Source organism: Colius striatus, chromosome Z (genome assembly GCF_028858725.1).
Source record: "Colius striatus isolate bColStr4 chromosome Z, bColStr4.1.hap1, whole genome shotgun sequence".
Lineage (NCBI taxonomy): Eukaryota > Metazoa > Chordata > Aves > Coliiformes > Coliidae > Colius > Colius striatus.
In genome coordinates, this window is record NC_084790.1 from 66,664,078 (window position 1) to 66,681,002 (window position 16,925).

Here is a 16,925-nt window from a genome sequence, read left to right on the forward strand (position 1 = left end):
GAGGAATTCAATCCAGGCTCTGAAACACCACAGTTTTGTAACCTGCCACTTGTTTTTATGTTTGATACCAAGTAGTAGCTTAGAATAGCAGTAGGCCTACCCATTCTGCAGGCTTGCTTGCAGCATCGAGATGGGGCCATACAGGGGAAATGTGCCCTTAAAGTCCAGAACTGGAGCCATCCACATACCCTCAGGGCACATCTGCCTGTGCCACCAGCTGCCAGGCAGGGCTCTGTGCTTCCTATGTCACCTGACTCAAAAGGTCAGGAAGCTTCTGTTGCCCTCCATCAAGGCTTAGACATGATTTTTAATTCTACTACTGCTGGTGAGGCTTGGTGCTATGTGCTACTACTAAGCAACATGCTTAAGCAACTCTAAAACTACCTGTATCTATTTAAAATTTGGAAGTCTGTTAGTCATCCACAGACTCACAACATTGGAAACTGTGTTTTTATGGCACTGTGTAGTGGAAAGCAGTCTGACCACTTCAGAGCAAATGCAGAACAAAGAGTTCCAGTCCAATATAGAGCATGGAAGAGTAACATACTTTCATGAGCTGTGCAGATGTGAAGTATGCAGCCATTGCTCGGTCATGATCACTCTGTAAATGAATGATATTCATATTCTGCATCTTTATCATCTTGCTGCTCTGTAGTCACGTGTGGTGAGAAAGAGGTGACACTTGGTTTGGAGAACACTCCATAACTTGCTATATATATGACTTCCCTCTTGAGCACAATTATTCACATGCTCACAAAGGTGTATAGTTTGCAAGACTGCTCTGGTATATAGAATTGGAAATAGTTGGTTTCTAAAAGTATGCCTGTTTTACCAACTAACTCTCAGCCAATTGGAAGAGAAATATTCTTGCTACCTGCCAGCTTTTGCTCGTTTACATGTTTTGTTACTTGTGTAGATTGGGGTCAGAGTGAACTTGTTTTACTTTAAGGATAGTTTTCTTTGATTGTATATGCTCTGAACATGATAAAGGCTACACAGTATGTTTCCTGGAACAGTTGGTACACTAATCTGTTTAAAACATTTCCTGGAATTATTACCAGTGATTGTTAGTGACTAACTAACATCCCATCACAGCTCCACAAGGCTATTGGATAAGTACTGACATCCAGTGGGTAGCTTCTGAGGGTGATAGACTGAGTCACACCACCTATGCTGTGTTGTCATCTGTATTTGTTACAACTTGTTGTGCACTGCCATGCCAGTAACCACAAAGCAAGTTAAGCTCTCCTCTTTTTATGAGACCTTTGAAACAGGGATATCTCCATGTAGGCTTCATCTATTATTTAATCTATTACTTCCAAAATGTTTGTGTAGATCTTTAAATCTATACAAATATATGTATTGGTTTTGTGGGGCCAGGTTTTGGTAGCAGGAAGAACTTCAGGGGTGGCTTATGTGAAAAGTTGATAGAAGTTTCCTTCCTGTCTGACAGAGCTAGTGTCAGCTGGCTCCAAGACACATCCACACCTGGCCAAGACCAAGGTCATCCACTATGATAATGTTTTTAAGGGGGAAAAAACCATGCAGAATTGCACTGCAAGAGAGGAGTGAGAATATGTGAAAGCAACAGCCCTGCAGATGCCAAGGGCAGTGGAGGAGGAGGGCAGGAGGTACTGCAGGCACTGGGGCAGATGTTCCCCTGCAACCCATGGTGCAGCCGATGGTGAGGCAGCTGTCCCCCTGCAGTTCATGCAGGCCACAGGGGAGCACAGACCCATGGAGGAGCCCATGCCAGACCAGATGGATGCCTGAAGGAGGCTGTGACCCTGTGGAAAGCCCATACTGAAGCAGCTTCCTGACAGGCTTTGTGGACCCATGGAGAGAAGAGCCCACGCTGAAGTAGATTTGCTGTCAGCCCTTGTGACTCAGTGGGAGATTTACACTGCAGCATCTGCTTGATGGTGGGAGTTAATGTTTCTGATTAATTTTGCTCAAAAGAACACAATTTCTCTGTTTTAGACTCTAAATTGATCTCAAAACAAAACCCTGCTATAACCAGGATGCTGGATAAAAAATGTAAAAAAGTTGACCAAGCCCATGCAGTTTCTTTAGGACAGATTTGCGTAAAATATTTGAGCAGGTATCTGCCATAATCACGATTAGCAACATTCTTTGAAAGCAAAGAAAAAGGCAGTTGACATGCAATCTTCTCAATCTAGGTGGATGAGGGTAAAGAAAAACACTTAGCAAAATGAAAACCCTGATAAAAATCACACATAGTAACAACGCTGGCATTTATAATTTTTAAAGTTTAATAAACTGAGTTTTACAAGAAATTAGCATCTGTTAGAATAACTCCAAATAAATGCCCTCTGAAAACAGCTGTGCTGCAGCTGATTGATTTTATGAATTTGGATTTTCCACAAGATTTTACAATAGTTAATGGAAGATTGAAAAGTTAGTTATTGTTTCATAAGAGTAGAATGGTTCATTTCCATCTGCACACTTTATTTGAGGGCTATTTCAGGATATCCTGACATTCCTGATGTTTTTTCCAAAGCCTTTCCCAAATCTTTTTTCCTAAGCCTTTGGCATTAACAATGTCATAGTATGGGAAAATTATTGTGAATTAATCCAAGTGCAGTTAAAAGGAGATTGATACAGTATTCGGCAGCATCCTTTCCAGAAATTCAGGCTGTAGTTTCCTCCAGGAAAGGTCTCCTGCGAATGATTTACACTGGAGAAGGAGACAAAAGCAGAAATCAGACATAGTTCTTTTATGAGAATAGCCCATTCTCTGCCTCTCCTCTCCTCCTCTCTCCCCCTGTCCCCTTCTCTCCAGATATATACATATGTGCAGTGTATGGATATATGTATGCATATATGCACATGCACATACACTTTCTCCAAAGCAACTTGAAACGTGTTATAATTTTCACAAAAAATGAAATGGAGAAGACTTTCCAAACACCAGCCACATGCCATGACCAGATGTTCTACTTTTTTATTGGGGTGATGCCTGATTTTCTGTATAAGGTTCTTATGTCTTGGGTTTATCTTCCTAGGTAACTGAAATAATTGTGGCTTTCACTTCACTGGTCAAGGTTTTTGTACCCTCAAAACATTTCTAAACAATGACTCTGGCGAAAACAGAGCAAGTTGTTGTCTTTGTAGCAACCTAGCAGAGTTAAAACTAGTGTGATGAGAAAAAGTTGGAGTGATGAAAAAATAGGAAGGACAGAATATAACAAATATCACAGATAATTTGTACTATGCAAAAAAAGTTTTTGACACTGTTTCAATGTTATGATGAACTTATATGGAACATTGAGTTACATAAACAGAAATTCTTTGCAGTGATATGCAAGTGCTAATGTCCAGGCAAAAGAAAGTTGGATCTTGATACTAACATGATTTTTTTTTCTTTTTAAATGACATTTTTGTGAATGGTGGAAATCTAAAAATGTTATCCTAAAAAATAAGGCCACTTTACCTATTGTATATGCCCATATTCAAAGGTGTATTTTATGCCAAGCCATGGAAAGAAGAAATATATATGTGAAAAGAACAGTACAATAAAAAAAAAAAATCTCCCGAAGTTAGAGTTGGAATTCCTAACATGAGTTAATCTTCATAAGAAATTATAAGTTGCCACAATCTTGATACTAATAAGATACAACAAAGATGCTATTTTAGTTAAGGAAGGGGGTGTGAAGCCAGATTCAGTGAAATCAAAAGAACTCTGAAAATTTTCTCCATTTAAGGATTTTTTTTGAGAGACCTCCTGAAAGTTAGGTTACAGTAACATCACTGTTATATTTACATTGCATCTTTTTCTTATAAACAAATGTTCTTTGAACATTGTCTTTGCTAAAACAATGTGAAGAGAAGGATGAAGTTCTTTTATTTCCAGTAGCATGGAAAAAATATGACTTAGAGTATCTCTAAAGCAATTAGTTGCGAAAACAGAAAAAAAAAAGTAGCACATTAAGAAAAATTTAAAAGGTCCTTGCCATAGTCTAAATACATTGACCTTTGTTTCTTGATGAGATAGTGTTAAGTATATCTGAATGTATTCTGTATTTAATAACATAATTTCTTTCTTCTCTCTCTTGGAATAGCAAACTATCAAATACCATTTACATCAGAATATTCTTTTACCTCAAATGTGTTTAAACAGGCAAGCCAGACTCATACACAGCAGAAGAAAAGTCTCCTGGCTTTTTTTCAGCTGACTTATCCTCAGATACTATGTTAACATTATGTTAGTTCAAATATGTATTTTAGTTTGGTTTTTTTTGTTAATATTTGAGATGAACTTGAGCTACATCACTGAATCTTTACACAATAATCTATGTTTAGTCTTTCAAGAAGCTAAGGTTTGGACAAAGATGTTTTGAATTCTCAATTGTTTCTATTTGTCTTTGGCATGTAACAGAAGAAAAGGAAAACAATTCAGCAGCATTAAAATATTAATTTTGTTAAAAGATACGACCTCATGGCAAGCAGGTGCCTAAGAATAAATACCAAATACAAAAAAAATATCATCAGACTTCTAGAGAATAAGTGAGCTCCCTAAACTATGATGACAGAAGGAGAAAAATTTCTGCAATACCTGTTGAAGAGCTGCTGGCAGCATCCAACTAGCTCTGTGCTGTTTGTAGGAAAATCTGTGGAGTTGAAGGCATTTCCAAATAAGACGTGGCAAGGAACTTCCAGACCAGGAACAACCAGCATTCCTGTGAAGTAACAATTTTCTTAGTGGGTAATCAGGAGGAAGATAAGACTTGGGGATGTCAGTCACTGGAACATGGTCAGATGAAACATTCTGTCTGACATGAAACCACACTCCAAGATGCTGCTGTAAAGGTGCAAGATTAAAACCCTTGAATTATGGGACTTTTAAAAATTCCAAACCATTTTGTAGAACTGGATTAGGGAGTCACCACAAACTTTTTTTTAATACTTAGAAATTAAACCATAGTAACCTGTTACGCTTGCATCATGTTGATTTTCTGCCCCTTTTAAAGATACTAAAAAGATAAGCTAATGGCTTTCTCACTGCTAGGCCAGAGTGCTCTCATTAATTAAAATGGAGCTACGCTGCATGTATAGCAGTGCACGTAAATACAGAACATTTTCTATTTATATTTGCTTTGCAAGACGTTCTGAAGAATTTCCTATAAATAGTAATGTCAGCATTCATTGTAATTAAGACACAAAAATATGAAAGCAACAGCTTCTTCTTGTTCATAGAACACAGGTTTTAATAGGTTCTTATCTCAATAGGGGCAGTAGACATTCCTTCAGCTATTTTACCTTCTTCTGGGCATGAGGAAAGCACTCACAATGGCAAGAGTGGGTGGAATGTTTCGGATTTTCTTGTTTTAGAATGATTTCCCAATGTCTGTTCAAAATTGTATTCTTAAGGCCAAGATTGCAAAATGCCACATTTCACTTGGGCCTCTGGATTCTCCAGTTATACAGCCTAGTCATGTATCAAAATATTATGGAAGGCTGTGAGACTAATGACATTTTAGGTGTACTACTTCTATAAACTTCATAAAATAGTGTTGACCTATTCTTAAAATGTATATGTTTCTGTTACTCTGGTGAACATAAAGGAATAGGTAAGATGTGTTAGAAAGAGACATGCTATTTGCAGTCAAATAAAATACAAAGATTTTTTTTCACTTGAGGAATATGAGTGCCTTAACCTTCATCAAGCAATTCTGTTTATCACATGCTCAGTCAAGAAAGCTTGAAAGGGGACTGTTAAATACTGGAGATAGATGCTGAACCATATCTGGTCAATTAATTACTCTTTTGAATCATTAATATTATATTCTTTAAAATTTCCTCTCTAAAATGTCTGTTGCATTGTTGACTCCACTCAGCTTGTAGGTGGGACTTTCCAAATAAGGATTTGTTGTTGAGTTCCACCCTAGGACAGTTTCATTAACTTAAATGTTCTATGGGAGTACTATTAGCCCAAAAATCAATTTAACATCAAGGCAAAAAGTTGTCTGGCTGCACCCGTGCTCCCTCTGTCTCACACCCTCTTGTCATTGCACTGCTTCATTTCTGCTCCGTAATTCTGTGTTTCTGTAGCCAGCAGTGTGGAGGAGGGATTGTAACTCAGCTATACTTTGCTTTGTTGATCAGTCACGTGTTACACACAGACAAGCAAAACAAAACAAAGAGCAGTGAGACATCATGGAAAAATAAAATAAATCTTCTTATATCATAGTTTTCCAGAACCTTTTGTCCCAAACTGAGTTTCATTCCTGTCAGACACAATGCACCCCCTGGGTACGATACCTGCCACGCAGGCTGTCATCAGACAGGCCACAGTTCCTGCCACCAGGGCTCTGAGGGCACCGCTGGCGATCTCTTGTTTCTTTGTAGGAGCCATACTTGCTAGAAGGAAAATTAAATGTGTCAAACTTACATGCATAAAAATATAAAGACTATGAGTATGCCAGTTAATCATCACAAGATGAAGTTTCTGCCCTGCAGTTTGAATGAGGAGGAACAAGAAGGCCAATGGCATTCTGGGCTGTGTTAGAAGGGCTGTGGGCAGTAGGTTGAGAGAGGTTCTTGTCCCCCTCTCCTCTGCCTTTGTGAGATTACATGTGGAATACTGTGTCCGTTTCTGGGCGCCTCAGTTCAAAAAGGACAGGGAGCTGCTGGAGAGAGTTCAGTGCAGGGCCACCAAGATGGCAAAGGGAATGGAGCAACTCCCTTATGATGAAAGGCTGAGGGAGCTGGCGCTCTTTAGCTTGGAGGAGACTGAGGGATGACCTCATTAATGTTTACAAATACATAAAGTGCAGATATCAGGATGGAGTCAGGCTGTTCTCAGTGATGTTCAACGATAGGACAAGGGGCAATGGGTAGAAGCTGAAACACAAGAGGTTCCAAAGAAACATAAGGAAGAATTTCTTCCCTGTGAGGGTGACGGAGCACTGGAACATGCTGCCCAGATGGGTTGATGAGTCTCCTTCTCTGGAGACATTCAAAACCCACCTGGATGAGTTCCTGTGTGACCTACTCTAGGTGATCCTGCTCTGGCAGGAGGGTTGCACTAGATGATCTTTCAAGCTCCCTTCCAACTCTTAGGATTCTGTGATTCTCTAAGGTCACTGTGAGGGTGATGAGGCACTGGCATAGGTTGCCCAGAAAGTCTGTGGCTGTCCTGTCACTGTCAGTGTTCAAGGCCAGGTTGGATAAGTCTTTGAGCAACCTGATCTAGTAGAAGGTGTCCCTGCCCATGGCAGGACAGTTGGAACTAAATGATCTTGAAGGTACTTTTCAACCCAAACCATTGTATAATTCTATGATTCTATAACATTGATAATCTTGATCCACAGCCTTTTACTCCAGGTGTTTTCTTTCCTATTTTCCTGCCAAATAAATTGTCTGTAAGGAGTGTTCTTACTTAGGCCTCCTACTACCAGTCCAAGGGAGCCGAAGTTGGCAAACCCACAAAGAGCATAGGTGGCAATGACTTCAGAGCGAACCTGCAAAACAAAAACACACCCTGTTGAGTTATTTGAAACATCTCATGTGAATTTAGAGGTCTAAAAATGTGGCATTGTGGGTCAGGGCTCCAAGTACTCAAATCACACTGTTTTGCTTGGCTGCTGCCCCAGTGTGCAGCTGTCACAAAGCCAGGCGCATTCTCTTGCTAAAAGGTGCAGGCTTTCATACCCACTGCCTATGTGAGGACTCAAACCATTAATTGGTTTTGTTTTTCATTTATATTACTGTGACACAAAATACAATTCTTATCTTACAAGTGGTAATTTGGCTGCTTTCTGAAGATACGAGTCATAGCTGCCTTTGCAATATTCTGCGGAAATCTCAAGTTTTAGTATATATCCCTGACTTCTTTTTCCCTGAACAAGCAGAGGGCTCCCTGTGCAAAGCTGCTCTATGTGTGCACAGAAGAGAAGGGAAATGAGTGTCCTGGATTGTGGGTGCTTTCATGTGGTAACAGGCAGATTCTGGAATCTCCATATTTCCTTCCTGACTTCAACCACCTTCCTCTTCTTGGGCAACAGCAGCTCAATGTGGACCTCAAGACAGGGACAAGATTGAGCTGGCCTTTGTCCCTGTGGAAGGATCCCTCACTGTACACAAAATTATTTTGTGTGAAACCAGGCTGCAAACCTTGAAAACCTTTAGATAAAACATAGTTTGGACATTTTGGAAAAGGAAGCAACATATAGTAGCAAATGGATTTTTCCCAAATTGGCAGCTCTGAACTCCTGTTTACTGTGTTTTAGGCCCAAGCTGAAGATGCCTGAGTGAGAATTCTAGTAGGTTTCCTATTTGTTAGAAGTTTCTCTGTTTCCATTCCTGTTTTATGATAACCAATTTGCAGATATTTTCAATCACTCTGCACATATGTAGGAAAATGCTTTTCAAGTACCCACTCTATCTGCTTTTCCTAGAAAAAAGCTTTGTGTACAGTGACTTCAACGCTTTCATTTGCACTTTCCTAGCTCTGAAAACAGGAAGCCTTGTTATTACTGGCTTAGGTGAGGAAGTTCAGAAGATCGTTTGCTTGTTCCCTCTGACTGAATATTTGTGCCTGAATGTATTACAGATCTGAAGCAGAAGAGAAATTAAAAGTGAAAGTCAAGTGCACTGTTGCCATAATTGAAGTGGTTACTGGGCAATTTTTACTAGCGTTATGAATTAAAATTGGTTTTATATTTCAGAGTTTTTTTATCATGGAAGGTAATACAGCTTTTCATAGGTATTAGAAGTAAACATGGAAGTTACAGATGACATCTTTCTAACAACAACAACAGAAAGGTGAAATACAGTTGATGGGATCTGCCTTTTAAGGCTGACTTCCAGACTGAAAAAAAAAAACCCTCTTCACTTGTTCAGGAGTTCTGAGCCATATTGCCCCTTTAGAATGTAGCATGATTCTAGTAGGGCAGATTAAACCCAGGGTCCTGTTTCCAGGAATTCCAGTAACACTGGTAATGGATACTCGTGCAAGCATGAGAGTATTTGATCAGATCACCTGATTTTCTACCTCCACTTGTGAAATATGTTCTGGTAATAAGAAATGCAAGTGGTCAGGAATGTGCTTTTGGTTCTGTGTATCAGGCAGGTATCCTCAGCATCCACCACATTAAATGAAGAATAGAAGCTGTACAAAAGTGTGTTTCCTAATTAAGAGTCCTGTAAAGTAACAGTTTGTATCAATTTGAAGAAGAAAGGCCAATTCAGGTGTAAAGGTGGATATCACAGTTTTCATTGCCTGCGCTTTGAATGAGGATAGATTCAGGCTTTGAATGAGGATAGATTTAGTACAGGCTGTGCATGTGGGTGCCAGATGGGGAAGCAGTCATGGCTGCAGAGATCAGTCCTGATTGCTGCATGCTCTTTGACCCTGTGTACACACGTAGGATGCCCTTTGTATTGCCATTCTCTTGGTTTCCTCCTGACCACATTGTAGTAAGAATTATGTATCCTATTGGGTGATTCTGAGTGGATGTGTGCATGCAGAGTGGGCCCAGGCTTTGACTATAAAACCTCATGCAAGCTAACATTCATTGATAATTGCAACAAACTGGTTGGACTCATGGTGACAAGGGAGCTGCATGCCATGTAATACATGTATTGCCGCCGTACACACAGGGGACAGTAATCTGCAGCAGGTGTGCTAGCAATATCTTAAATGCCACCAAGCAAAGCTTTCAGCATGTCTTTCTTGAAGCTTAATGCTTGTCTCAACTCTGCAAGCAGGACGATCCTGACTAAGATTTTCTTGGGAGAGTATCTCATGGGGAAAAGCTGGCTAAAAAACAGGTAATAAGAAACTCACCTTGAATACAGCCTTCGTCTTCAGCACAGTGTCTGAGGGGACAGTATGTGCTCCCCAAAACTATGCTTTTCTTTTGCTATGCTTTTTTGCAGCAGCTAGCGTGATGACAGTTATGGCAGCCTCACAAAGCCATGCTGCAATTTCATAATTGAGCTTTGTCACTGAAAGACATACTTTAGTGTCATGTTCAATCCTTTATGCCCATATTAAAATAAAAAGTTGAATTTCAGCAGAACAAATATTAGACCCCAAAAATATGTAGAATAGAAAATGTTACTTACAGTCATATACTGTTTCACACCATTAATGTACATGATCCCACCCTCTTCTCGGTTGTGAATCAGTTTTGCGAGGCGTTCATAAGCCACAAATTCATTGAAGAAAATTTTGTAACCCAGTAGTCCACCAACAATAAAACTGTCTTCCCAGTCTACCCCCATCATGAAAGAGAATGGCATGAAGATGTAAGCACAAACAGTCTGTGAAATATGTAAGACAAAGAAGGTTAAAAGATATGGTTGGTCAAAAACCACTATCTTGCAATAAATTGTCTAAACTTAAAGTGATAGGTTTACTTCAGCAGAGGAAAACTGACCTTGGGTTCTTACTGACAACATGTCTAGGAGACTGAGAGGTCTTAACAGTAAGGCATGCTTAAGTAATTGTTAAAAGACTGACCCAAAATCTAGATGTACAAAAAAATTAAGTCCATAATTTTACAGCTAAAGTAAAACAAAAGCTTCTGTGCCTTTTTTCTCCAACAATGCTTCAGACAGATCATAATGTTAGAAGCAAAGAAGGAGGGTTGAGTTAAAAGAGCTGATGAGAGAATTGAGAAGTCTAGTTCTTCTGATGATTAAATCAAGTGTGTTAATGAACACTCTTAATTACTGGGTTATTGGACTCCAACTGGTGTAAACAAAAAACTTGTCTCTGCATAAAAACTGCATCTGGCATAATTAAAACTGCATCCTTTTCCTTAATGTTAAAATTTTTATGCAAATATATATCAGAGTATAGACTATTTTTATATAGGAGACAAAATAGCTCCAGCTGTGAGGTTTGGTCAGATTGTCTTTGTGAATGTAACTGAGGTGTTTAAGCAATTACTATTCCTGGTTGGTTTCTCTGACTGCAAAAGGCTACAGGTTAGAGTCTCACAAAAGCGATGGATGGCTGAATGAACCATGTTTGTGGGTCTCAGATGCGTTGTCTATCTGTCCAAACCTTACTCCATGCAGCAGTTACTAAAACACCAGCACTTGCATGAGTGGTTGAGATATGTGTCTTTACACTGCTGTGTCTGTGGAGTGGGATAATCTGTGGAAGCTGTGCAGGGTAAAAGCTTAATATTGCTGAAGCCATTTCTGCTAGGAGTGTCTGTTCACTTCTGCAGTACCTTTATCACAAGGTTGCATATGTGTTTCACATGGAACTTTTATTACATACTTCAAAACCAAAAAGCCCAAAAACCATTGAACCAAGATTGTTGCATTGAGTAAAAAATGATGTGTGACCTAGGTTAAAAAAAAAATCATGTTTAAAAGCTGTTTGCTCAGCTGAGTGATTTGGGTGCAGTTTTACAACTTAATTGTGTTGACGACTAAGTGGTATTGAGTCAGCCTGGGCCTGTAGCATTAGGTCTTGCCCTAGTGTCTCTATCTAAGTGAAACTAGAGAGCATTAAGGGCTTGTTGGGGCTTTCTCAAGCTAAAGCCACTTTATAAGTTGGACTCAAGGAAATGTCAATGGTTTGGCAAGTGTGTAACTTACAGATCTGCTGAACAGCCAAGACAAAGGAGGTAGGTTTTTGCATACAATGCTCTGTAAACATACTTTAGCAAGAAAATCACAGAGAGAAGCTATACATGGCCTAGTAGATACAGAAGTATTTACATGGCAACAATTTTCCTTTGGCTGTAAAGGCATTTTTGAAGACCACACACACAAAAATCTTCAGGGTTAAAATTGTATTAAAAATCAAAAGCCTTACAACAAAACTGCCCAGGCACTTATTTTAAGAAAAACAAATTATGAATGCATGATAAATAAGCTGCATGAAAGATCTGGAGACCATACCTCAAAGCTCAGTTGTGGATAGTCAAAAAGATTGCCCAGCCATGAGAGGGCTGAGTCAACGAAAGCCAGCAGGGCAAGGAAGGCAATCAGATTCACAGCGATGTTTGCTACCAGCATGATGGAGTTAGAGGCACCTTGGCTGGCTGCTTCCAGTAGGTTCTTTGATTCACTTTAACAATGAGAAGAAAACAAGTGTGAATACTTTTTAATTCAAGAACAAATCATAGAGCTAAAAGTTACATTGATTAGAAACCTGTTACTGAAGATGTCTGCTTACTTGTAGGAAAAAAGAAATGGTAAAGTGGAGTAGATTTCTGCTTTCTGTCCTCATGGGAGACACTGGGAGGGTGTGCTTTCAACATACTGAGGATGAATACTGGCACATTCAGGGCTGGGCAAGATCTGGATCAGGTCTCATTACTGTGTCTGCCTGTGATACTGCTGAGACGAAGGAGTGGGCACTGCTGTCTTTCCAGGCAGCCCTTTGCAGACATGCCTGGGCTATTCAGGAGCAGGCTCTTACAAGCTTTTTTACTTTGCCTGTCATTCTCAAGGCAAGTCAGTCTCCCTGCAGATGAGCTACAAGTTCACTGCTGTTTATTATTGCTCCACCTCTGCTTTTGCGTGTTTGAGTTTACAAATATGTTACAAAACAAAAACAGCAACAGAGCAAATAGGAAAACATCTTGGTATCTCACCTCAGGTAGGTATTTCCCCCTCTCTTTGGAAAGTTTACTGTCTGGCTCAGGTTCTTGGCATCTCTATGCCTATCCCAATGGATAGTGATACCTCTGTATACTGTAATGGAGCATGTTGCACCTGAATTCACAAAGTTCTCATTTGGGGTATATTGGTGTGTAATTAATTTATCTACCATGTACTTTCCCTGAAGCTTATGTGTGAGGAGTTAATCTTTCAAAATCTCACTTTTGCATGAGTGTTATTATTAACTACAGCCTAGGTCATCTTACCCTTTTGCCATTTTTAGGCCACTCAGAGTTACTGTAGGTTTTTCAGTTTCAGGCCAGAATAGTTTGGAGATGGCTAATGATGCCGGTGCTGACATGACAGAAGCAGTCAGTAGGTGGGAGGCAGAAACCTAGAAATTCAGGTGACAGAAAACACATTGTGACAACCACATCACGTGTAAACATAGAGAAACGCAATTCTACAAGGGATGATCAAAAAGTTCAAATTGCTTACAAGGAAAAGAAGAAAATAAGCAATACAGGAGAAAGCCAATTGGAGACAGGAAAAGTCTAAGTAGTGAAAAGTATCGAGTAATCTTTCCAACAGGCAAACTGCTTCACTCCTCTCTAGTAGCAAGCCAGAAGGCAAAAGAAACAGAAAAGGCAAAGTGCATTGAGTGCAGCTGCACACAGCAATGGCAGAGCCAGCCTTCCTCAATACCTCCTTTATGCCTTGCAGTGACAGCAAATTGGTTTTGTCCCTTGAATTTTTGTTTAGAAAAAAGGTTATACATGGCCTAACATAAATTCTTCTATTCTCCTTCACATCTTCTTCCACAAATTTCTATACAAAACAACTTCTTTGCTAACTGGTGCAGTATTTTTGTCTTTTCTTATTTTACTCTCCCAGTCTTTTTGGCCAATATTCCCTTCTTGCCTCTGCCTTTCCATTGAATTTTAATCAAATATGGAACTAATACATTTATCAACTGTCCCTGAGCCACTCTGATAATAAAATCACACCTTCAAGCTTTGTGATGGTTTTGTGCTGCCAGCCCTTTAGCAGACCAAGTGTTTATTATCTGTGTTTCTACAACATCGCTTAAACCTCAGTCAGTCATAAGTCAGCTTTTCAGGATCGCATAGCTAGCAACAGTTCTTTAAGGACTTGATCTGTATCACTGCCACAGAAGTGGAAGGTTGATCATTTAATTAGTGTATTCCACATATCACTTGATCTGGACCTTATGGGATTAGTCAATTTCTTCCAGCTATGTCAGAAAGTCTCTCTGTATTACTTAGGGAGGCATTTGTGTTACTTAACATATTCAAGGTAAAATCTTATTATCCTTTTTCCTGTCAGAAAACAGGAGACTCTTGTGGTAATACCTTCATCCCAGGAAAAAAAAAATTAAACAAATTGAATGACTGAGGAATACTTCCAAAGCATTTTGGCTGGCCTTACATGTAAACAGTGTATTTTTCAGTTCTCTTTTCCTGTCTTACCCCAAAAGATATATATGCTCCTAAGACACTTCCAGCAATAGTTGAGAATCCTGCTGTCATGACTGCATGGAGTTCAGATTTGGTGATGTATGGTAAGTAGGGCCGTACCAGGAGAGGAGACTCTGTCTGGAAATGGAAAATAACTAATGAATTAAGACCTTGCTAATAATGTCTCAGAGCTTTCTTTATTAACAGGACAGAAAAATGAGTGACTGTATCACATCTTCTTAGGTGTCTTTGACTAGTTAACTTTAGTGCAAATGAGAGCTCTGAATATTAATAGGCTGGTGGGTTTTTATACCAAGAAGGAAAATTTGAATCAACATCCATGTTGTCCAAAGACAATTCTTCATAGAATCATAGAATCATAGAATGGTAGGGGTTGGAAGGGACCTTTAGAGATCATCTAGTCCAACCCCCCTGCAGAAGCAGGTTCACCTAGATCAGGTCACAGAGGAACATGTCCAGGCGGGTCTTGAAGACCTCCAAGGAAGGAGACTCCACAACCCCTCTGGGCAGCCTGTGCCACTGCTCTGGCACCCTCACAGTGAAATAGTTATTTCTTATATTTAGAACTTTTTGTGTTCCAGCTTAATCCCATTACCCCTTGTCCTGTTGCTAGATACTATAGAAAAAAAGGGATGCCTCAACCTCCTGATACCCATTCTTGCTGGTTTGCTCTTTCCCCCAAAGGCCCAATGAAATTGCCAAGAAATCCTAATCCAGTTTTGAGTCAGTTCAAGATAGCCACAGGTCTGAGCCACATGTGAAGCTGTGCATCAAGTAAAACCTGCATTATATGCACCACAGGCAGCTTAAAGCTCCCAGGTCCTCTGGTGTGTGTACAAGCACATCCTGGAGGCTATGTCAAGCAAAGGTACTGGTTTAAATCTTGAAGCACTTTGATACAGTGATGCATCACTGCTATATAACTGATATGCTAACTCTGCTTTTGGGCTGTGATCTTCTCACATTGCCTAGGGCAGACACTGCTGTAGTGCAGGTTTGATGGATTTCCTATCAAAGGGGACTGTTAGACTCTGTCCCATGCTTTTGTGGCTGAGGCTTTGCACAGCCAGCCTTGGATCTTAGTCTCCTTTGCAGTCTGTCTCTCCTGTCCTTGTCTGCCTTATATGCCCTCTTTTCATCCTATTTGTCCTTTCAATTATTAAAAAAAAATAAAAAAGGCAAAATCATTTCTTCATAGCCGTGGAGGAGTCTGGTAGTCACTTTAAGGGTGACCTGTCACCTATATTTATGCCTGACCTTCTATTGGGAAAACATATAGTTCCCAAAACCTATCCTATTGTGCGTCTCTACTGAAATATGAATATACTGGAATTCTGGAAATCAACCATCAGACCTGCTGTAATGGAGTCATTGCTTCATATAAAATGATGACATTTTTTTTAACCTTTTTTTTATACAGAGGTGCTCACTGAGGAGCAGTATTTCACAACGTTCAGTAATCTTCTGTTAGTGTGTTTTTATATGCTCCAACTCACCTGTCCCACAAATATGTTACCTGCAGCTACCAGAGACTCAACAGGAGTGGTCCCCATAAAAACGTACATTATCCAACCAACCTAAAATGATTTAAAAAGAAAAAAAAACCTCAATACATTGGTCTGCCTATTCCATGCACTTAATGAATGAATCGTATTAATATAAGAATTCTGAGACACAATATTTCATGAGTTAATGATTTCAGGTTCAAGATAACACATTAATGTAACAGTAGTGTGTTGGAATAAGCCAGAGGAGGAATAATTTAACACAACAGAGAATACTCCAGGCTCTTCATGGGCCCTAAATTGTTAAACTAAATTAATCAAAGCAGATCTTTTGATGTGACCTTATTACTTATGTAACTGTCTAGAGGGACTTGTATCATATGAAGGGAAAAAAAAAAAGTTTAGATTAAGACTAAAGATGCCTCATAGAAATTTTAGCATGCTATTTCAGCTTGGTGAGGTTTGCAGTGCCTATATAACAATCCAGTAAATGAGAAAGACAAAGGACTTCTAAAGAATTTCTTCAAAGAAAGTTTAACCACCACCATGCAGGAAGATCTCTACCCTCATATGGTAAGCTCATTAGGCAGGAAGTGGACTTGCTCTTGTCTGCAACACTGGTTTGAACAAAGGGCCTGAGAGAAATGAACACTTAAGAGCATGAGGTGAGTAGCCTCTGATGGTGTTCTGGATATCTGGTGATAGGAAGATATATGCAACTGCTAATGCAATGCTTAGCAGAAAGCAGAAATTCACTGTCTGTGATGTAACCTCCATCCTGCACTTTGGGGACTGAGAGAGATGCAGGCAGAAAGGAAGTTTTAAGCAAGTATGGCATCTGAGGAATGCCAAAACTACTCAGGTAAATCTAACAATTACTATGACATTAGCAATAAAACCAAGTTGGGGCAAGGAAAGTGTGCTATGTGATGCCAATTAGGATTTTGCCATGGTAACATTTGGAACTATTTCCAGGTTAAAAATATACAACTACTTTTTATAAGTCTGCCTCTGACTTGGTCAGGCCCATGTAGTCAGTCCAGCTGCATATGTTCAAGAGGTGTCCTCTACTAGGCAAATGAGTAGCTACCGGTAAAAACATACCTTTCCAACAAGCCACTGCATGAATCCCACGTGGTAGAGCATAGACATTACTGTGCTGAAGAAAACCACGATTGGCAGAACCTGATTTGGAGACACAAGATCAGTAACACTTCTGTAGGACATTTATTTATTTTTTAAAATAGTCTCATGTTTTTGGAGAGAAACTTAAAGGTATTGAAAACTCATAATTAAGTTTACACTTATGCTGTGACATTTTTAACCT

General features: G+C 39.6%; 1 protein-coding gene across 1 annotated transcript in view; it reads right to left on the bottom strand.

The window, feature by feature from the left end:
* Positions 1–2,312: 2,312 nt before the first annotated feature.
* Positions 2,313–16,925, bottom strand: part of SLC28A3 (solute carrier family 28 member 3) — a 46,667-nt gene continuing 32,054 nt past the window's right edge. The window contains exons 8-17 of the mRNA XM_062018264.1: positions 16,703–16,783; positions 15,590–15,670; positions 14,085–14,210; positions 12,861–12,988; positions 11,890–12,058; positions 10,093–10,290; positions 7,403–7,484; positions 6,283–6,381; positions 4,577–4,700; positions 2,313–2,698 (exon numbers count right to left, since the gene is read on the bottom strand). Of these exons, the coding sequence (XP_061874248.1) occupies positions 2,581–2,698; positions 4,577–4,700; positions 6,283–6,381; positions 7,403–7,484; positions 10,093–10,290; positions 11,890–12,058; positions 12,861–12,988; positions 14,085–14,210; positions 15,590–15,670; positions 16,703–16,783 (1,206 nt within the window). The 3' untranslated portion in view covers positions 2,313–2,580. The remainder of the gene's footprint in view (positions 2,699–4,576; positions 4,701–6,282; positions 6,382–7,402; positions 7,485–10,092; positions 10,291–11,889; positions 12,059–12,860; positions 12,989–14,084; positions 14,211–15,589; positions 15,671–16,702; positions 16,784–16,925) is intronic.